Source organism: Phragmites australis, chromosome 5, assembly GCF_958298935.1.
Source record: "Phragmites australis chromosome 5, lpPhrAust1.1, whole genome shotgun sequence".
Classification (NCBI taxonomy): domain Eukaryota; kingdom Viridiplantae; phylum Streptophyta; class Magnoliopsida; order Poales; family Poaceae; genus Phragmites; species Phragmites australis.
Genome location: NC_084925.1, coordinates 44630652 through 44653414, shown reverse-complemented (window position 1 = coordinate 44653414; position 22763 = coordinate 44630652). Strand labels below are relative to the sequence as shown.

General features: G+C 43.5%; 2 protein-coding genes across 2 annotated transcripts; both read right to left on the bottom strand.

Moving 5' to 3' along the window:
- Positions 1-3848: 3848 nt before the first annotated feature.
- LOC133919940 (phosphoinositide phosphatase SAC3-like) lies at positions 3849-12576 on the bottom strand. The gene is made up of 16 exons (XM_062364521.1): positions 12117-12576; positions 10908-11112; positions 10664-10829; positions 9965-10187; positions 9503-9579; positions 9227-9408; positions 9044-9141; positions 8806-8933; positions 8599-8721; positions 7988-8396; positions 7151-7272; positions 6916-7017; positions 5153-5356; positions 4873-4992; positions 4538-4613; positions 3849-4328 (listed from the first exon to the last, which is right to left on the bottom strand). Exons 1-16 carry the CDS (start codon positions 12189-12191, stop codon positions 4242-4244), a joined length of 2397 nt encoding a protein of 798 aa, XP_062220505.1. The 5' UTR covers positions 12192-12576; the 3' UTR covers positions 3849-4241.
- A 6898-nt stretch (positions 12577-19474) lies between these two features.
- On the bottom strand, positions 19475-20381 carry LOC133919939 (18.6 kDa class III heat shock protein-like). The gene is made up of 2 exons (XM_062364519.1): positions 20041-20381; positions 19475-19945 (listed from the first exon to the last, which is right to left on the bottom strand). The coding sequence occupies exons 1-2, from the start codon at positions 20278-20280 to the stop codon at positions 19679-19681; spliced, it is 507 nt and encodes a 168-aa protein (XP_062220503.1). The 5' UTR covers positions 20281-20381; the 3' UTR covers positions 19475-19678.
- Between the last annotated feature and the right edge of the window lie 2382 nt (positions 20382-22763).

Genomic DNA, 22763 nt, shown 5'->3' with positions numbered 1-22763 from the left:
CCCAACGCACCTCAAAACGCTCAAGCGAAAGCAAAAGAATTAGAGAGACAAAGCAATAAAACTAGTTCTATAGCAACATGACTCCATAGATGGAATGTGAACCACAGGTTCCATTCAAGACCATTACATATGTCTTTGTGCACAGAAACTCGCAACTTAAAAAAAAACTAGAGAAGATGGACACCGGACAAGGTTATCCTGCATAATGATAGTGTGGCAAGGTGACTCAATACCCGCTCAACTACATGAGTATGTGAGTGTTTAAGCCACTAGCATCAAGAAAAACAACCCTGCAAAGGTGAAAAACTGCAGCTAAAAGAAAAGATCTACGGGCAAGGAACCTCTCCAAGTTGATGATCTAGCGGCAAGAGTACTCAAGACCTATGAGCATACACTCGTATGTGAGTTTTTATGCCTCTAGCAACAAGAAGAATGATCTCATAAGGTGCTGAAGTTTCAGCCCCAAAACCAAAACGAAAATCAAAACCGAAAAACTTGCAAACTTGCAAGGGAACAAATAGAGAGAAACTAGAAGGAGGGGAATTCAATCATATGCAAAAATATAAACTTAATTACTCAAAGAGACCAGCCCTATTTTATGCGGATTACAAAGATTTATCTCTAAAAAACTATCACATATTACATAGGCTAAGCACTCATCCTTCTCTCCTCTAAAATTCTAACTCTAAGGCTCTCAAATGGGTGGCACAAGGGGCTCAAGTGGCTAGTTCAAAGCTCTCTCTAGTTCTACCCCTCTATTTATAGGTCTAGTAAACTTGGCCTTTAAATTTCCTAACTTTTTTTCAAAATACCTATCTCTTGTAGTGCACTCCTACCTACTATCGAGAGTATTTTGGTCCATTTTCTTCTTCATTCATCGGACGCCCGCGGCGCCTCACGACTTAACTTTGTCTCGACGCAAGCTTCGCGATGGTGCCACATACTCCTACAGTCTTCCTACGGTTTTGAGGCCAAACCGCGAAACCGCCTGCACGCTTATCAAAGCGTGACTCATCACCTTGCTTACACCTTAAGTAAGCGCTTCGATATCGACGCGTGTACTCCGTTATGCGATCCTGACCGCCAGCAAGTCTCTCCTACTCATGATCTCTCAGGCCGCCTTGTCACTTGCACCGACATCCCCTTCACTTGACTTTGTCAACACGCCTTCTCTATCCGCCTTCAATGCTTTACTTGACCTCCATATGTTCAGTTAGTATCACTCTTGATTCCGCCCCGCCTCCTTGATCGTTTAGCAACAAGCACTCCGCTTGATCTCGATCATCCTGTCGTCGACCACCAAGTTACATCCATCAACTGCACACCATGAGACAAGCAAACACATATCTCCAACTCTAATTCCAATTAATCCATAATCAAAATGCTCAAATAAAATCTCAAATCAATTTAAATCACATCAAAGCTAATGCAAAACCGAATATCATCAAACCAAATAAATAACAATATCAATCACTCGTTATAAGAAACCAATGCATATTATGACTTGTTTCTCACTAGTCACGGAGCAAGTGGCATAATTTTTGCTGAACGTTGCATACATTTTCTAGCGAACGTTGTTGTGCAATGAAACTAACCCTCCCTTCATCTGAATCTCTACCTCTTTGGAATCTTGAAGTTTCTAGCGAACGTTGACGTATACGTATCAGTTTTTTTCCCCGGCAGAAGAGCTGGAAACTAACCCTCCCTGTTTCAGAATTCAGACATTGCAGTGGTGCAGTCTATGATCTTATAGCCTTAATCTTGCTTTCTTCCTTAGAAATAGTTTCATCAGAACCGAGTATACGGTATAGGTTCTGATGTGCACGCACTACTGGGTTGCCAAATGAGAAGGAACAACTTTCTTCTTCACTTATGTCAATGTTTCTGTAGAGGCATTATACCTGTTCTATTTTTCAAGTATACATGTTTTCCGGACGACGGGAGAAATGGACCCTGAACACGTTCCTTGGCCTTGTTTCTTAAGATTTGGGAGGCACGGACGAATTCCAAGAAAAGAGTCTACTTTCTTTGCAAGAGTCAAATATCTTTGCATCTCATTTGATACGGTGAATGTGATTACAATCTTCCATATTCTAGCTGCTTGCTTGCTTTGCAATATGTCCTCTGCTTTAAAAAAAAAAAATCCCACACCTTTGTCTCTCTTTCCAAGCGCTCATGATAATGGCATAGCGTTCGCCTAAAGAAATTATCATGCAGTTGCAGTGGAATGCACTTCCATCAAAGCATCATACATGAGAACGATCGTCTATCCAACCTTGTGAACCGTGCAGGAGTGTGCGCCGTGCAAAATTCTTCCTTGGCAAGTGCAGGCCTCTGGAAGTATACGAATGGCAGGACCCTTGCCTTTTTTTGTGAGAAGGGAAGCTTTAGTAAATTGTAAAAAGCTGATAGCTATTTTGCTACCTGGATTGTGTAGGGTTAGACTGCTGCTTTTTGATGTCAAAAGTCTATAATATCCTCAGATGTTTTGGATACCCTGTTTATCCTTTTGTGATGCGTTTACATCATCCATACAAAATTGATTTTTTTTTTGTTCATATAAATATTCTCTCGCAAACAATCTACTCGCTTAGGCCAAACTAACAGATGAATTTTTAGTAAAAGCTAAACTATTGCAGAGTTCTAGTAGCAATCACTAGTAGCAGTAGCAATCGAGCACAAAACGACTATTCAACGCGAAATTAACAGCGGCAAGGGGCAACAGTGAGGATGCCTGGCCGGCCTTCTTCAGCTCCTTGCCCACCGGTGCAGCCGCCTTCCCCGCGTTCTCAGCTGCCAGTGCGACCCTGCTGCTCTGGATCTCGGTGCGTAGGTCCCCCACAGCGCACCTCAGCATCATGCTGTCCACGTTCGGCACCTCCAGCTGCCGCCTCACAAGCGAGAACGTCACCTCGCCGCCCTTAGGCCGACGGGTTGCTGTTCTCCATTGCCGCGTGTGAGCTCCGAGAGAGAGGGGATCCGGCCGCCTGGATACAAGCCGGAGAGGGACGGCGCGCTGATAGAGAGAGGAGAGAGACCGATTGGAGAGAGAGGAACGATAGGAGTGGGGTGCACGTTGGGTGTGAGCAATGGTAAAGGTGGGAATTTTTTTTCTCAAGTCTCATAATCCGTGAAAAGCTGATTTTCAATATATTGTTGGATTATAGCAATCCACGAAGCGGATGGTTGCAATCTAAGACAATAAATTGGTTGTTTATTTTCACTTCAACGTATAAAAGCTACTTTCTATAATTCAAGTGAAAATAAACATGGTCTTATGCACGCAAGTCAGTGAGCGTATCAACTCAAAGCCTCCAATGAATTGAAGTTTAGTTGTTGAAAATTGCAATCCAGCTCAACAACCGCATTGTTCACATCTTGCTTATTTCCCTTGTGCAATACACCAACGCTACTATACCCATATATACGAATACCCCCTTGCCACACGGGACTATCAAGTATCCACCCCTCACAGGCTCACAGCTCATCGTATTTTGGGAACTTGCGAACGCTTTCCAGAGAAAACTAGCTTTACTATTGACAAGAGCTTAATTTTTAGCTTGCTGGCACAAAAAGAACTACACTTGTTTCTTCCTTCGGAACAAGAGAACTTAATTTCAGGTGCATCATACTTTTGTTACACAGCCTGACTTTGCATCACCAGAACATCTTTGAGAAACAAAAATAAAATAAAATAATGGAAGCTGATGAAAAAAGACAGAAGACTATAACATTTCCGACAACAGAATATTTTTGCACAGTGAAGTGTGGCGCATGATAAATGAATCAAGCTGCACATACATATTTTTGACACTACACTGTTTCACGAAATCGAATAACAAAAGATGTTGGGGGCAAACAAAATGGTGCTTTGCATTCCACCTTCACCAAAAACACCTCAAGCATATATTTACACATAAAATGACATGTTCCCATGAATAATGATACAATTTCAATGGTATAAATAATAACCACACCCATCTCTATTTTCTTTCAAAAGAAAAATATATATCTACTTTCCCATAGTAAAACATGTGAGCAAATAAACAGATGGTATCCTTCCCTACAGGACTCTGGGATGATGCATGCATATATCACAAGACGAACACCTGAAGCGCTGTACCATCCAGCTCATTCTCACCTCCTAGTCTCCTATTCGGATCTATCCGACAACTACATGGTAAAGAGAAGCTGGGTCTTCCAAGTAGCCAGGGGTTACATGACACAGCACCAGAGTAATCTTAATACCAAAAGGTGTCTCCGTGATTAACCCACTGCACAAAATGCTCAGGTAACTTCTGAGCCTGGATTTCAGCAATTTGGGTTTCCTGAAAATATTGGGATTAGACAATTGGTTTAATCTATTGGAGCAATGATATTTATTAAAGGCATATTGTGTTGTAATTGCTGTCTAGCCCACCACCGAAAAATTGATACATTGTTAATTTCCAGAAAATTTGTGAACATATTCCAATCAATATGCCGGAAAAAGGGGGTTATTTTATGGACAATCCAGGTTTATGGATTGTATGCTCACCTTGCAGTCAGGATTTATGTCACTAATGACATTCTCGTTTGACAAGTTTACATCTGACGTGCTTATTGCAATAGACCTGTTCAAGCACAGTTTACCAAAATACAGTAAGACAAGAGTAATAATTCAGTTGACGTCTTCAAAACACAACAGGTAGCGGAACAGAAGACGCTTCAGCTGTTCAGCTGAAGGCTATGATGGAAATAAAGACTAAAGAGACATTTCAGCTGAAGGCTATGATGGAAATAAAGACTAAAGAGACATTTTAGCTGAAGGCTATGATGATAATTGTGCATGAAAGACAATTACAAAAACAAAGTGAAAAATGCAAAATTGACCTTTCATCACTTGAAGTTGAAAGACATTCAAGATCCAGGAAGTTTGAATCACCAGAATCATTAACGTATTCAGGTTCAGCTCTTGGGACATGAAGTATATGAGGCGCTGTGGGAGTATACCTGAAATAAATTTTAGAGAAGAAAGAAGCTGTCATATATAAACGGCAAATCTTCATTATAGAATTCTGAAACACCGATTCCACACCATCTTGTAGTAAATTATTCTGCTATCAACAAAGAAGATAAATGCAGGTAAACACCTAGATGAACAGAAACCAACCTTAAGTTTGATACCCCACTTTCACAGGCTGATGAAATTTCATTTTCATGCATTGAATCAGATTCCAAATTTGGAAACTGTAACCTGCTCTTAACATCAGGTTGCGCTGCATTGAACAATTCATTGTGGCAACAACCAGAGCCAGATATAGAAGTGTTGCTTTCACGAAGAATGCTGCCATCTGATTTCACTCTTTTCAATGTACTGAGACATCAAAATAAACAGTCAATGATAAGAAGGATGTTGCTGAATCATAACATGAGTGTTTCATTAAGATTAAAACTTTGGGTTCTCTTCAAATGTGCTAAGAGGACCTCATGCCTCATGGTGTACATCAGTGTGTTCAACACAAACACACACAGTGCTGGAAACTCAAAAACATTCTGCATGTTTTTTCTTACAACAAAATCTCAGCACTATTAGAAAACAGTATAATGTCCAACCAGCCACTGTATTTCTTTCTACTGCACTACAGTACCAAGTAGGCAAGTACCATGCCTGTTGTGATAATTGTCGCTTGGGTGTTTGTATCAAAACACTAAAACAGCCTTGTGTATTCTAGAATAACATAGCATTGTCAGGCAAATTTAGTTCATATAGAAGCATACTTAATATGCAATTCAAAAGATAATCCCGGATATAGACTGTTCAGGTTTAAATTAAGTTGGCCCAAAGAGACCTCGATCTATCCATAGTTCCATACTGTGAAGGGCATCAAGAACACAGCCTTGCCGAGATCAGAGTTAATGTCATCAGGCTATCTGCAAATCGAGTGGCTCACAGTCTAACTAGAATTGACTGTAAAGGGAAGGTCTTAGCAATATGGTTTCATGTACGTCCAGCTTTTATCTAGTCTGACTTGCAAAAGGATTGTAATGCCATCTCTATTGATTAATGATTGAGGCCAGTCTTTTTCTCAAAAAGAAAAGTAACGCAACAATAGAGTGATGGCTGCACGATGGGGATACAAATTTTCTACATATTGTAAAGTTTTCTAAAACAAAATAATGTGAAGTTTTTCAATGCCATATAATAAACAAATGAGGATATAACTTCTATCATTTTAAAACGAAAAAGGAATGAGGAGCCGGTCTGTGGTGCTCGGCAGGGGCTAAAGGGCTTCGCGTCTTGATGCCGTGATCGGTTTTGTTGTGCCTACTGGTCGTTTATCTAGTCCGTGGCACGAATATACAAGTAGAGAAGGGTGTGTGTGTTTTGCATTTCTTCCATTCTCTGTTGAGAAGGGGCAGTGCGTGCGTTTTGTACTTTGCTAACTGCTTTTCATCTTCTTAATCCAAAGACACGCAGTTCTCCTGCGTGTTCGAGAAAAAAAAATGTAAAAGGAACACTGAAAATTATGCTTGTCAGCACATGTGCAGATATTCCAGTAGAACATGAAGAAATACTGCAACATCATCAACAAACCAGTACAACCTGAAGAACGAAAATTGGGTCTGGTTCACCAAACACAAACATAACAAAAAATTCCTATTTACTCAATGTTGGCCTGTGCTGATAATCCAAAATGCTATAGGCAGACAAGACAGATGAAAAGGCATTGCCAGAATACCAATACGAGCGACTTAATGGATCATGTACAATCACTGTGCAGGACTGCACTTTACAGACTTAAGAGATATATTTTACACACTTTCGAGTATAATGAATGCATTACAGCCTAATGGATGCCCTTCCAAATATCTCAAAGTGTGAAAATATTTAACAATTGATGTACTATGCGGTTATGTATATTCTTAATTTACCTTGTGCAGTCATCAAAAAGTTCATTGTTATGCTCCCCAGAAGATGATTCTAGCTCCCAGAGCGCAGGTTTTCCCTGCTGTGGCTGGAAATATCCCAGAAATCTGCAAGATGGGAAACAGAAAGTGATAAATAAAATAAACCGATGAAAGCACTGCTAAAGCCCACATTATAACTCATTAATTCAAGGAAATAAAATGCTCTGCCTAATGACCGTGGATACTCAGTAAAACATACAAGTTTATGGCTGCCTGTTTGTTAGCATCTATACAGGTGTTGCTGTAGTGCCGTTGTAGTGTTCTGAAGAACTCTTGTGATCGAATGAAAAGCTTCAGGTGACCTCTCTTTGCAGAGAATATCTTCAGAGAAGACCGCATCACAGAAAGATTAGAACAATGCTGAAACCATACAGCTAAACATGAAACAAAACATAGAATAGAGGAAACAAAAGATGACTTGCCACAAAGGAATGCGGATGCATTCTCCACTTGAAGAATGGTAGTTTTGCTAGTTGGAAATATGGAGATCCGAACTAAATAGCCCTTTTTGTTTTAGCTTGATCATTGAACTGCCGGGTTATTAGGAATTTTTAAGGAAAATATATTCATTTTAGAAGAAAAAAAATTTAGGGAAAATGTTAGATCAACTTTTCCCTTTGCAAATAGAGTTATGATCAGCACCATGATTAGTCTTTATCAAGGTTCGGAGAATAGTGATGCATTATGTTCATTCGACTTAGTTACAGTTCAAGTTCCAGTTTTATATTTCTCCCAGGCACAGCTGCCATAAGGAACAGTTTGTGGGGCCCCAGCATCTTGGAAGTCAGTATATGGTGCAAACTACAGATGTGCCCTCAATATAGAGGGCTCTAGTGTAGCTTAACATTTTTCTTTCCTAACATAATATAGGTTTTTCAATAGAAACAATGGTAACAAAACAAACAAATTCATTCAGTTCATTGTGAAAGAATAAAGAACAAAACTTAAGCTAATGAATTAACCAGTGGTAAAAATTCCAACCAGACTGTGTATCCCCTGCCTGCTATTACAACCAAAGAGCATACGACAAAATTACCTTATTATGAGCAGCCGAACCGCTATACTGCACAGCAAGCGTGTCACCCATCCTCTCATAAAAGTGCATCAAATGATGAGCCAAGGGAGCTTCTAAACCAAGTTCTGGAGATTCCAGAGAACCAAGAGCATGCAGCTGATGCCCAAGAGCAGCTAAACCATACGCATACTGAGCAACATTTGTACGATCCAAGCAATCTATACAGTTTGTCCGTAAGACACCTTTTTGGAATTTCGGTGGTTTTAGTGGGGGCAGTTCACTATTCTCAACTTTGCCTTCTGTAGTTGCATTACCAGAGAAATCAGAGCTGCCAGAGATATCCTCTTGGGATATGTCACCAACAATATCAGTACATTCTGTGTTGTCACTATTGCTGTTGTCATCACATAAATATGGATCAAGACCACTCCTAGAAAGCACGAACAAAAAAACCAGATTAAATTCTCAAAAGAAATAACAGTACCTACTCTTGAGGTAGTACACAACAGAATGTGAACTGTTTTCCCTTTTTATATCAATATACATCTACCACAGTAGGGGATTCCCCTACTGTCTCCCCTAAAAAAAACAGAATGTGAAAACAAGCTAGTATTGGTAAAAAAAAGGCTTACAACAGAGCGGGCCAATGTGCAGCAGTCTCAGACCCCGATGCAACTTGACAATAGAAGAACTCGGTTAAACTCAGAGCCCGGAATGCCACTTTCAGCAGAACATCGAGCACATTTGTAGGTTTGCTGGAACAGAACTACTTCAATAGCACATACTAGAAGACAACAACAGATGGGAAACAAGAAAATAAGAACTATACAAAAGAATACCCTTGAGAGTTTTGATGAAGATCCCAATGTAAGAACCTCAGATGATTCTCCTCGGAAAAGCTATTGTTTATTACCCTGATTGCCTTATCAAATTCACGGCGAAGTATAGACTCTCGTCTCTCGCGTGTCTTCCAAGTAACAACAAATATAACCATGGAAGCAGGATATAGCAAATTATCGTTCATGTGCAGATATAATGACAAGATGCTGCTACTGCAGAATAAGAGGGTAAACTCACCTTAATCAAGTTTAAGATAATTATAGGATTCCCGTATCTTCCTCTAAGATTTTCAAAATGAAGCTTGGTAGCTTCATAATTATTGTCCATCTCATGCACTGACAAAATGGGAATTTTTTATTTGTAAAGTTGCTGAAAAATGATGGATGCATCATAGTCTCATAGACAGGTTTTGGATCTTACATATTATATTAGGTTTAAGATTCAACTTTGATGTCTCCTGTGACCAGAATAACGGGATCGAACCCCTGTTCTGCACAACAGAACTTACTTCTGTAGGTCCAGGCACAGCTTCATATACAATTTGCTCAGTCTCAACATCATTTGCTACTCTGCCCTTCTCATTCACCCCCCTCTTTAAATATCTGCCCAGTGTCCATTAAATTGCTTCAACCCAAACCTCAAGCAAAACTAGTAAGGGAGACAATATATTTAGAAATAAGTTTCACATGCGCAAACCTGGTTCCAGCATAACGCCTCGAACGTCTAGCAATGAGCGTGAACATAATATCCTTCCCAGATACTGAGAATTTATCCTAATAACATGGCATCAATTTTTTTAAAATTCAGAGGCAAAATCTTATAATGGTATTTTGCTATTGGATAGAATCAGGTATTTATCTATCAAAGTGAGGAAAAGATTGGATCGGGATTGGGGTACAGAGACAAACAAAGACATCAATATGATTCCGTTAAACAGGACAGCAATGAAGAAGAAATGAGGGAGTTCAAATTCATTGCTGACATAAACAAGCGCCTACTAACAGACTCCTGTCAAATATTGGCAAATTGGAGGCATGTTTGAACCCAGTCAAAGCTGATTTCTGTAGTACCTCTTTTTTGGAATAAAAGCATTTCTAGTATCTTCTCAGTAAAAGGTGATTATCTAATTTGAAGGAAACCAATTTCTTAAGCAAGTACCTGCTTAAAAAAACCATAGACTAATGCAACAGTCCACAAAGTATTTCTGAGACAATTGCGGATCCATCGTGTCAGAAACTCATTCCACACAAACATTGTCTCGTATAAAGTCCATCCATCCTGTGGATCACTCAAGTTCTTCTGAAGGCTTCTCATGATATGGTACGAGTAACTGAAAAAGAAATCCTTCCTAAGATCAAGTGCGTTCAAGATCTTCTTGTATCTGCAGAATTTCAGACAGAGACGATTTATTATTAAGAACTGCATTAATTCAGGTTAGAAGAAAAATGGGAAAAGATTGTTCAGAATTCATTGTGCGGTTCATAAAAAATAATACTATACTTAGTTAGCTGTTGATCTGGAGAAATTACAAAAAAGAAGAAGAAACCAGCCAATATTGGAGAAAAAACAGTTGATGGCATGGATCCTTAACACAGTGGTGCATTTGAGGGCACAGTATACACAACAGCAATGGGAGCTCATAAAGTTCTTAGGAACACTACTGGAAAATAACTCGAAGTTTTCTATTGCCATGTTGAGTAAAAGATCAGTTTAAAACAGATAGTCTTGAAAACAATGACACTCACAAATATATTTTTTCCTCGATCAGTCCAAAATTGATCGAGTTAATGAATTTTAAGTTAATGAAGGAAAGTTACAGAGCATCGATAGTTTGGTACTAAATGGGATGGAACAAACCTGTTCTCTTCCTTGGAGTTTTGAAAAGAAGATTGTGTCTTAGAATTTGCTAACTCGACCATTGAAGTTTTTGTCATCTGGTACACCGGATGACCAAATATTTCCCCAATTTTTTTCTGCTCTGTAATAATTAGCATGTAATATGGCCCAAGGAACTTAATGAAACCTGGGAAGAAAATCATCAGGAAATGCATGTATACAAATTTGTTCTTGGTTTGTAAAACAAACAAGAAGGGAAATTTACCAATTATGCCGTAAAATTTTGTAACAAAATTTACCCCGCCAGTTGACCTGTGGTCTTCATTAAGACCTTTCAACAGGTCAGGATATTCACTTTCTGTATATACAGTAGAACACTCATCTATGTCAAGCTCTGATGACTCCAATCTATCAATCTTGAGTAACCTCCAAAGTGTTTTGTCAGAGTTAGTTCCAAGAATGTAAAGTCTCTGAAAAGCAAAGCAAAACATACTTAGCCCCAATGTCAAATTGCGATGAGAAGGAAGTGCATCAGTTATTGAACGAATAAACCAATGAATTCCCTCAACTGTTTGAACACTGATCTGCAAACTCAGCAACCAACAAAGTGATTGTGTCCCTTGTACTTACAGGTAAAATAGTATAAAAGAGGGACTGGGAGAGATTTCACTGGACCCCTATGCTCTAGAAGCTTTCCTCCTTCCCTCTGGATTCCTTCCAGCACCACTTAAAAGTTAAAACACTGTCCTTAGTAAACTTCATCTTAGTTTAGTATCTATTTTTGCTAATGGGCTTATAAGGCATACATGCAGACATGATTGCAAGTAATACTTATCTTCTTTGTCCCTAACTTTGGACACTAACGATCTATCATAGCTGCTAGTAATAAGGTTATCATGATACCGAGAAAGCAAAATACCAGGTGGCAGGCAGATTCTACATGTGAAATTGTGAAGCCGGGAGAATTTTGTGTTACCTTCAATTTTACTGTTAAGTCTGAAATTTTTTAAACATGTTTGCGTAAGAATTCAGGAGGTCAGAATTCTATGGGAATCCATTCCATACACACAAAGAAAAGAAGCAGCAGCAAAACAAGGTTCCCTGTATTCGATAACATTTCCAGAACATGCACCCATATCACGGTCACGCGTGGGAACTAGTGCTACAAAGTAATTAGCGAAGCGAGAAACTTGAGGCTACGGTCTAATCATAGCGGCAGATGATACGAAAATAGTTTAGTATGGCAGCGAAGCTACAACACGATTTGACTCCAAAAACACTCGGCACGAATAGATGAGAAATGGCAATTCCGAACGACACGAACGGCTAGAATTCCTAATCACTCGACTCGAATACCCACTCTTGGCTCTCCCGAACCAACCGATCCGGAGTCCCGAATCCTTCCCTTACCACGCAACAGCAGCTGCTGCTACAGCTGCAAAACACGATGTGAACCAGCGCATTGGAGGCTTACCGACTCGCTCTCGTAGAGCTCGAAGCTCTGCAGGCAGGTCGCCTCCGCCTCCTGCCCCATCGCAGCCATCGCCATGGCCTGCCCGGCCGGATCACCCGCTCGCGCCACCTCAGGCCCCGCCGACGCTGCCGGATCCCCGCCGTGCCGCCCCTCGCCGGAACCCTAAATCCTCCGCGGCAGCTTGAGGTAGAGCATTCCCCGCCGCGCCCCCGGCGAACCAGATCAGCTCCCGCGCCGGCTCCCGAACCCACCGAAAAAAACCGCGGCCCCGCCTCACGGCGAAGGATCCGGACCTCGAATCGCGGGCCGGGAAGCTTCTGGAGCAGAGATTTGGGGGAGGAGGAGGTGGTGGTGGTGGAGAGGAGAATTTCGCAAGGTGAAGAAATCCGTGAACCGGAGGCGGAGGGGAGGAGGTGCGGCGAATACAGCTGCTGCACGGGTAGGTTTGTTACGTCATGTCTTTGTTCCCCGTTTAAATTTCGGTCGAGTCCGTTTCACTTTCCCTGCTGGGGACGGTAACCAGATGAGCGCAACAGGCGAGACGTGAGGCATCTTCAGAAAGGGACATTAGTATTACGGTTCCACGCTTTCTAGAGAAGTTCTCGTTTTCAAACGCCCATGTGAACACGGCCGGATTCGAGTTTAGGATAGGGGATTGCCGCCGGCGGAGTTAGGTCATCTCTAACGGATACTTAAAAATTCATCTTTTATAATATTATTACAGCATCTTCTTATATTATTGCAGTACTTTTTATTTTTTTATCTCTAGCAGCTATCTTATTTTCTACATTAAATTATTCTTCTCCTTTCTCCGTACCCACAATCAACTTCTATAAACAGTATTGCGATTGCTACAGTGTTTCAGCAAATTTAGAGTATCCGATTCTACCTCCTCAACACTGTAGCTTTAGATACCGAACACCGTAACGCTAGATACCGTATCTGCTAGAGAGCAAATTCGAGTGCTACAGTATTTTACGGGTACTGTGGCATAGAAACCGAACCTGCTGGAGATAGCCTTAGGAGGTTTTCTTCATCGTCTGGTTTCGAGGAGCTGCGGAGGAGGGAGATTGGCCTAGTGGAAGAGGTGAGCATAAGGACGGAATGGTGGGGTGGTGGGGTGCCCTCGAACGGTGGAGTACTACTGGATCGGATGGTGTTAGGATGAGGAAGTTTTAAAATAGAAAGTTTAACGACAGAGATGATGAGCATAGATCTAATAACGGGACACTACTGTAGATATCCATAGGTCGGCAGAGGCGGGGAAACGAGTTTGCAAGAGTTGTCCTGGCGCGAGGTTAAGAAAGAAGGCTGCAGCAACAACACGTGGAAAAAAGTTGTTAGCCATCAAATTTCAAACATGCTTTTGCATGTTTAATGATGATGGCAATTTGAGTAGTACAGGTCAATTTAACTTGCAATTTACTGGAGTGACATGCAAAAACATTGTTTTCACGTCTGTAATTATTCGCTTTGCTCTGTCGTTGAGGAAGGTGCCAAAAAAAAAAGCTGTAACAAGCTGCTATTTTTTCTGCGTTTATTATACAACCTGGGTCTCCAAGAAAGGTTACTACTGTATTCAATTGTTTTTGCTTGGTCATTTATAACAAATTGTGTTTACCTAACACTTGCGGATCATAGTTTGTGACATGACAGTGAAAGAAGATAATTTTCACCAAATTGAATATTGGATGAACTACCTCTGCGGTTGCCTATTGTTCGATAAGTAGGTCGGATAAGCACACAAATGGCAATGCAATTGCAAGGGAAATATGCAAGATTTCCGGTAGCAATGAAGAGATGTGCAATAGGTGACGTGTGCGAAAGGAGTATGATTCTTTCTTTTTCTTTTTTTGATAGGAAAGGAATATGATTCTACCACGACAATAGATTGTACAGCAATGTTCCTGACTAAGAAATGAGTTTCTCGAGAGAGAGAGAGAGAGAGAGAGAAATCCTCGATCACGAACTTACATGCGCTCTTCTCCGTATGCATTCGCAAACACGATCTTATATGCTACATACAGTTGGGCCCTTCTCATACTTGACAAGTTGGTGTCCTCTGTTCCATAGCCAGGTCAACTTGGCGGGGGCGTGCAAAGGCCGGGTCCGAGCAGGTTGACCGGCAACGTGGCGCAATCCTGTTGGGGTCCTCGGGGTTTGCGTGCCGGGGGAAAGATATCAGTTTTCAGCTGATTTTTTGTCAGTTTCAGACAGCTCGCTCGCTTTTAGGCGTGTGCAAACTTGCATTGCATGTGAGAATTGGTGTCCACGTCATCACAGAACAGAGACATTACCACGCTTCCCTTTTATTGATCTCAAATACACACAGATGAGTAATTCTGTGGAACAACGGACCGTCAGTTTCCTCTGAAGTTCATGCGTTTTTTTTCTTTTTGGGTGCAAAACACGTCATTGCCCCGGTTGAAAAAATGGAGAAATTCGGTAAGCGCGTGGAATTGCGGACATTTTTTTAAAAAACAAACGGCACCGGACAGTGGATGTTTCTATTGATATACAGAAAATAAATATATAAGTATGGTCATGAGAGGCTATAATCAGAAAAAAGAAAAACAACAGTAAAAAACAACAACTAAAATAAAACAAATAACTATAGCGACTATACTCGATCGGTTGGATAAAAATACCACAGCACACGTTGACAACTATAACGAACCACCATGACTTCTCCCGCCACATCGTCGGGCACAGACGCCTATGGTCGAAATCGGCTGCCGCTATACGTGACCAACAATCGTCGCGCCACCGTGCCCCACCAGCTCCAATGGAAAGTGGCCAGCCGCATCATTGGCCTTATCGCCTCCGCCGCCATCGACACCTGAGTGAGAGCCGTATCGCACTAAACTCGTCACTGCCGTCCAGGGTCAGCCGTTGTAAGCGCATAGCCCCAAACCGATCGTCGCAGCGGGAGCCATCGTCGCTATGCCAACACATAGCCGACAAGCTAACACACCATCGTTGTTGTTTGCGACGTCTTACGACGTTGTCTTACACCGAACTGGCCATTGCTATGCAAAGCTAGCCGCCAGAGTCCATTGCAAGCCTTTTTGCCAACGCGCCATTGTTGCCGCTTGCACCGTCATTGATGTTGTTCCGCACCATACTGGCCGCTGCCAGGCAGGACTAGACGCCGCAGTCCGCTGCAAGCTGCCATATCAACACGCGGGTGGTTACCTCTAGCCGCCGTAACACCATTCATGTCCTCACCCCAGTACACCGACCATGTCAAATTGGCCGCTTCAAGCCACTCAACGAATACCGTCTTGCACCGAAGCTGCCACCACGCTGCGGGACCGCCCACCACCACGTCACACAAGCCATAGCGACATTAGATGCTATGTGCATTTCAGTGACGTTTTTAGTTCACTGATTGTGCATTTCAGTGAATCTTTCTCATTTTCCTGTTAGATGTGATCGATATATATAGCTAAAGTCAACAGGGTGTGGCGTGGTGATGCGCATTGATATGGCCAGTGCATAGATCGATATCCATCGGATAATTGCCTGATGACCATTCCAATAGCCATGCTAGAGTCGTCTACAGGAAAAAAATCAGTAAAAAGTTCCGCTGTGACGATGGAAATACGACTCATGTGAAGTTCAATCCAGGAAACTTCTGGCTCGTGTTTTGAATTGGTATACTGTTCGTCTATATGTTAGAGTAAGAAGAAGTCATGGGTTTGAGGAAGAAGAAGCAAGGGTAAAAAAAAAATTTAAGGGGAGGATTTCATTCATATATCAAAGAATTACCTCTCTGTATTGCATCTAAACCTAACAAACAACTAAAAATTATAAAAAAGGCCATGAAAGATATTTCTATAACCTTCACCATCCTCTCACCTTCCACCGTCACCAACCCAAAATCAGCAACGCAGGAGGATGAGAAGCATTCCGTTCAAGGGGTAAAAAGTTTTTTCGCACCTTCGTCATAGTTTTACTTGTCAATGATGGCAAATAAGGTAAGATTTGTAACATGAATGGCAAAGACCGGATTAGAGCATTTGCGATGACAGATTCCAGATTAGGACACTTTGTAATGGCAAATAAAAAATATCCCAAAGATAATCCCAACGAATACAGTCGTTCGACGTTCCATTTGTCCCATTTGATTGGTAGTATCATGCACGGCTTTATACTTTATCAATCTCCATTTGAAAGAGTCAAATACGAAACAAAATGTTCAGATAATGGCTTGAAAACATGCAACAGTCAGCTCGAATATACAAAATTCCTAAATAACCTCGTCACTGTGCTTTGAAAACGCCCATCTGATAGACATGGCGTATGGCAGGATCATACTCATATACCGCCAACTTTTTTCCAGCAAAACTGAGACCAAAATATCACTGGCTTGGAACACATGAGCGGGTATGGAAGGAGTATAACTTTATGGCATACAAAATCCAAAGCGGTATTTCTAGTATACGACCATGAAGTCCATGAACATGGAGCCATCTGCCCTGTCAAATCCTTCCTGATTCGAAGTGATAACCTTGAGTACAAGCACACAAATTCTCTTAACCTAATAGGTTGACCAAGATCATGCAAATAATCATCTTGGCGTGGTACTAGTAATATTCTACTAAGCCATGAGCCCATGAGCAGAGAGAGTCGTGGTCGTTGGCACAGCTCATCACACGTGACCCATGCAATCTCGCAAGAGTCCAGGCGACACCGGACAACGAATTCAGACTCTGGAGACCACACAGGTGAGCAGGCGACACGTACATGCACACGCACAATTGGGACAGGCCACGGTGCGATGAATAAATGAGAAAAGGAGTCGCGGACTCGACGCACGGCCTGTAGAGAGACCGCTGCAGGAGGGCACCCTGGCTTGGCTCTCGCTGCGCTCAAGGGGATCGAGTGCATGCCTGGGGCACAGGCAATCGACGCTACGGCTCCATGCGTCGTCGTCAGCCGGCCAAGGATCACGACCAGATTGGATCGGATTTGGTTATCTGCTCTGTTCGTGGAGAATCATATGTCCATGCCATCTCAGCCTCCTGATTTCTAAGCAAGCGTCGATCTCTGCCAGTCTTACAACTCACCAAAGCAAAGCACGTCAGTTGCCGTTAGGCAGAGGGTCTGAATTGACGAGGCGTACCCAATAAATATGACAAAAGCTCGTGTCATCGATCGGAAGGAGATGGTGATGGTAGTAAGCAGCACTTTTACAGTAGCTAGAAGCGAAAAGAACAGCACTTTTACAGTAGCTGACTCCTCCAAACTAATTCATGTATACGTCCAATTAAACGGGAACGACGCTGCACACGTGGGTGGATGCCTAGAAATGGAAATACGGGTTTCGCGTGCTCGTGTCCGGAAATAAAAGTCTGCATGCGCTCAAATGCACAAAAAAAAAAAGGCCAGCAGTCCAACACGTACAAGACTACAAGGTACAACAAAGACACCAAATGCGCCAAGTACAAGGATCAACTTTTGCGATTAAACAAGTTTTTTGGATCCAGTGGCTGGTTGCACTAGTAGCGGTGGGCGTTTGGCGAATGCTCCTCAGCTCCTGCTAGAACGAAGTTAAACCCTTCACTTCTCCATACACTTTGAGTCTTCGACGTCGCTGCTGAGCACGCCGGCGGCAGCCTGCCAGGCTGCCACGCCCGGCGCCGCATGCCCGGTGCAAGTCAGATACTAAGATCAGATCCAGAGTAACAAACAGACTACAGCGAGTGCATGCATCGGAGCATGCAAAGCGCTTGGCCACTGGCGCAAGCGCGAGACTAGACGTAGAGCAGGAGGAGACGATAAAGAAAAGATCTGGAGACGTCGCCTGATCGAGAGTGTCTGACGAATTCTTCAGTGTCAAGCGATAATGGTGATCAGAATTACCCCCAGCGTCCGAATTTCAGTTGTAGATGTAAAGCATAAGAGATTCTATCAGCGGAGTTTATATCAGCGTAGATGTAAAGAATAAGATATTCTATCAGAGAATTTCAGTTGTATATGTCAGTTTACAGTTGATATTTTTACTCTAGCGTGACCAATCTACTGATCTTAGATGAAAATCCTGTGCCTAGCCTTTATTGATCGCGGAGTAGATACTCACCTAATCAATCTATGTCGTGGGGCGGTGTAGAGATGATGTGACCCATCCTGCATTAAATACTACGGAATAATATAGCATGAGAGCATGACGGCGTGACAGACGACTTTTGGCGGATGGAACAGGGCACGCATGACGACCAAGGCAGGCTGACGTGCTTGACCTCTGCAATGATGATATAGGAGTAGCTATTTTTGTCAAGCATAGAGCAATCATTGTATTTGGTACGATCTGTTTGTATATATACAATACACCTCGTCTCCTGCTATATAAAGAAAATATACGAGCTTGTAAGAAAACACATAAGACGTAGAAATATTATTTCAAATAAAACCTGAATCCAGACAAACTCCGATATTCTTGAATTCCTTTCATACATACACCGACTAACAGTCAAAAAAACATTAATCACGCACTTATGTATCAAGGATTAACCTACTACAAGAGTTTCTCGCGACGAATTCTTCAGGAACAGTGGACTGGTGACAGCATTACAGGTACTGATCGAGCCTGGCATAGTGCCACAGAGCCTGGCATAGTACATCCGTAAGCAGAATATTTGGATGCCTAATGGCGACGGCAAAGACGACGTGAGCCAAGAGCTTTACAAGTCATGCATCGTCTGTTGTTCACTTCTGGCCCGGCCGCGGAGTTGGCCGGCCGGCATCTCCCGGTGCACCACGGCAGTGCAGATTACGTGGCCCGAGTAGGTATGCGGGAATCAGCATGCAGAAAAGAACTAGGAGGCTCGAACAGGGGCACATGTGCTTCGTACCCAAGCGACGTTCCTTGTCTGGATTCTGCTCGAGTCGTTGCCATGCCAACGCGTTGCTTTGTAATATACATCTAGCTGGGAAACAGGTGTTCAGTCTCTACCTCTGCTCTCTAATAATGCCAGTTTCGAAGAAAGGAAGCACAAGAGCAGGGGTGCTGCAAATTTACGAGCACAAGATTTCTTTTGTTGCAAGTTTGACCGGCACAAGATTTCGAAGCATGGAAAACGGGGGAAACCTTGGACTAGTATTGAATTTCAAAATGGACTACGTAAACGAAATGAGTTTTAACTACATGGATCAAAACAAGTTGAACGAAATTTAGATCCAAAAACCAAAAGCGACGGCAACAGGGCCTTTGGTAGTGAATGAGCAGAGTTCTCCCTTCTCACTTCTCACCCAAGCCAACTCTCCAAGCGTAGAACAATTTACCGGCCAAGGGTCAGAGAATCATTCACCAACCAGGGGCAATCCACAAATTGGAACACATTCATAGACGATACTTCTCAGAATATACTGATTCGCATTTGCATAGTTCCATTCCACAGCTACCTTCGCAAAAGAAGCACACCGACGACTCGAAATTCGCTACATTGACAGATCATGCGACCTTCTACGTACAGTTCTAGATTCAGACTCCATTGCTACCCACTTCTACTACTACACACTGCAACTAACGATTGCTCCCACGGGCCACGGCTCGAGCCTCAGGCGATGGTGACCTGGACGGACTTCGTCTTCTTCTCCGGCGGCGGCTGCTTCTTGACAGTGACCGTGAGCACGCCGTTCTCGCAGCGCGCCCCGATGCTGCCCGTGTCCGCGTCCTCCGGCAGCCGGAACTTGCGCACGAAAGACCGCGGCGCCGCGCGCCGCTCCAGACGGATGTACCTGCACCCCTCGCCTTCCTCCTCCTCCCGCTTCCGCTTCCCGTTGCCGCCCTTCATCACCAGCACCCGGTCCTCCTCCAGCGTCACCTGCGCGCCCAAGAAACGCGCCCGATGTCAGACTACCCATTCTTAGTTCGACACAAAGCCAAGAAGCGGAGGGTTGCGCGGTGTGCCGTACGTACCTGTATGTCGGACTTGGAGAGGCCGGGGACGTCGAGCAGGAAGGTGTACTCGCCGGCGGTCTCCACGATGTCCACCGTCGCACCGCCGCCGCTTCCATGGCCATGTACGCGGGCGTGCCCGTGCCCGTGCGCGCCGTGGTCCCCCGCCGAGCGTCGGTCGCCGTCCGCGGCGGCGAGGCGATCCAGCACCTCTGGCAGGTGGAGGAGGCTGGTCACGGCCGTGTCGAACAGCTCCGTCATGGCTTCCCTCCTCCCTCGCTCTTCAACTGTGACTGGAGAGATCTGCTGCTTCTTCCCTGCTCTGCTGTGCGATCTGCGACGTGGCTTGCTGAGCGGGCCGAGGAAGGGGAGGGGTATAAACCGAGTGGAAGCGAAAGTTCGAGATGCTTCTGAGAGGTGGTGCGCTGTCGGGCCCAGAAGAATCGGGAGACACTTGGCGCTGCCCTGCAGAAATAGTACTTTTGGGCTGCAATTAGGCCGATTTATGTTGGGTCAGTTAGGCTCTTAGCTACAAACCAGAAACATAACCTTTATATTTTTATATTTTAAATGAAAAATTGTAAAATTAGATGTCCGTTTTGAATTTTTTTTTTGATTTTTAAATCTGTTGCCTGTCCCCTTTCAACAAGACATGCCACTTTTTAAAACAGACACGTATTTTTATAATTTTTCGATTTAAGAAATATAAAAATAAAAATTCCACCCAAACATGCACGACGCATCTTCGCACGTTCTAAATTGGTTAAGCCAAACATGGGTCACACAGTCGTCTAACTTGGGTAGGCCTGATTAGAAGGCTGGGCTGTTTGCGCGGCAAAGCTAAGGAGCTCGGGCTGGCCCAACTGAGGTATAGGCCCAGACCGGTCAACTCCAACCCACGTTCTTGTCAGATTGTCATGAGCGTCACCACATCACTAACAACGTACAGTGAATTTGGCTGGCATACCGTCCCGTGCCACCGCTTCATCTGTACTGTGTGGTCAGGAACGTCGAACATAGCCACGTAGAAAACTCAACTACGTACTAACATTTAATAATATCTGGAAATACTCAACTCAACTATGTACTACTCTACCATTTACTGTCTCTGTCATGATCCACTGAGTGTTACAATAGTTTAGGCTCGTGGAACCGGCTACCGGTGATTCGGATCATCTCTAATAATTTCTCGTCGAAAGTTCCATTACGAAATTTTCATTCTATTTACCGTCCCAATAATTTCTTCAAACCATTCTATTCATAAAGTAATTCTTTCTCATTTCTTTTGTATCAAAATTTTCTCTCCTTTCTTTTATAAATCATTTTGCGAAGAAATTATTAGAAATAAGAAAAAATTTAAAACATCAAAAAAATTAAAAAGAAATAAAATGAAGATAGTATGATTGAACGTCATCTTATATTACCGAGGTAACACGAGTCCCGGGGAATCCATTAGATTAGATTAATCACCACTAGCCGTAAGAAAAAAGAAATCATCGTACCATTAGCATTCAGCCACTGCCGACTGACCATGACGCGACAACAATCAGTAGATAACTAAAGTTCTGGGAGATTCCAAAAGGGCAGCGTCCCGTTCCATCTCCCGTATCCTCCTCCCCCTGCTCGCCTCGTCACCGTGGGCGGCGCTTTATCAGGACAAAGAAAGCAGCTGTCCCCGCCGTGCACCCGCTCCACGGTGAGCCGCGGCGTACCGAACTTTGTGGGCCACGCACGCAGGCAGTCTCCCGTGCTCGCTAGAATTCGCAGGGCCGCTCCCGTGGCACGGGCGCCAACCGCGTCCGCGCCGTGAGCCAGGCGCACCGCTGGAGTGGCATGACAGTCGGAACACCCGAGTGGCTGGGTGATGGCTGGCGCGCGGGGTCCACGCATTGCGGGCGCGCGAACCCTGCGACTCGGTCAGGAAAGCGCGGGGGCAGCCGTACGCACCGGGAACCTTCTGGAGACGCGCCTCCAAAAATATCTCCATCCGTCTCGGCGCATCTCGGCCGCCCGTCGCGCCTCATCTGGGTCGAACGGGCCCAGATCCTGCTCAGGCGCGTGGGCAGAACCGGCAGTTCGTAACTGCCAGTGTCGGGGCCCACCGAACTCTCGAGAATTCTTGTAGCAGTACTTCTGGATGCTACACAAATATGCTTCCTTATTAGAGCACGATTTACTAACCTCTTTGAGCGTCTCAACCCATTTTCTATTTCTGACTTTCTATTCTTCCAAATATGAAAATTCTTATCAAATTTTACTCCATATTACTGAGTGTGTTACAACCAGTTAGAACCGTCTGTTTAAATTTAACTTCTAAACAGTGAATGTCAATATAATTTTAATAATTCCTCTCCTATCTCACCTTCACTTTCTTCCTCAGCTCAAGCTCCCTTGCTTGCTGCTCTCTTCCTAGCATGCCGCTCCTACTTCACGTCAATGGTGGAGATGTTCACATAGTAGCGTATCCTATGTTTGATTGGGCTAGAGCGTCTCTGGTCTAGGTTGGTAGTGGTGAGGTCCTCTGCAATATAGGTGGAGCTTGGTGACGAGGAAATCTTCAATTTCAGCACGGGGTGGTTGTGGATCGCAATAAGAGAGGGTAAGAAAGTGCAGCGATGAGTGAGAAGATATACATGAAGGGAATCAAGTCGGAGCTTACTGGAGTGGACATATTTCGCGGAGAAGTCAAGCTTGATGCGACTGCTGGACTTGAGGAAGAAGGCGGCGCATGTGAGCTCTATAGT

Coding starts and splice junctions, on each gene's coding strand:
- LOC133919940 (XM_062364521.1), bottom strand. CDS start 12,191: ATGGCGATGGCTGCGATGGGGCAGGAGGCGGAGGCGACCTGCCTGCAG. Junction 7,273..7,987: donor GTTCGGCTGCTCATAATAAG/GTAATTTTGTCG, acceptor TCTTCTCTGAAG/ATATTCTCTGCAAAGAGAGG. Junction 4,993..5,152: donor AGTGGGGTATCAAACTTAAG/GTTGGTTTCTGT, acceptor AATTTATTTCAG/GTATACTCCCACAGCGCCTC.
- LOC133919939 (XM_062364519.1), bottom strand. CDS start 20,280: ATGACGGAGCTGTTCGACACGGCCGTGACCAGCCTCCTCCACCTGCCA. Junction 19,946..20,040: donor TCTCCAAGTCCGACATACAG/GTACGTACGGCA, acceptor TTGGGCGCGCAG/GTGACGCTGGAGGAGGACCG.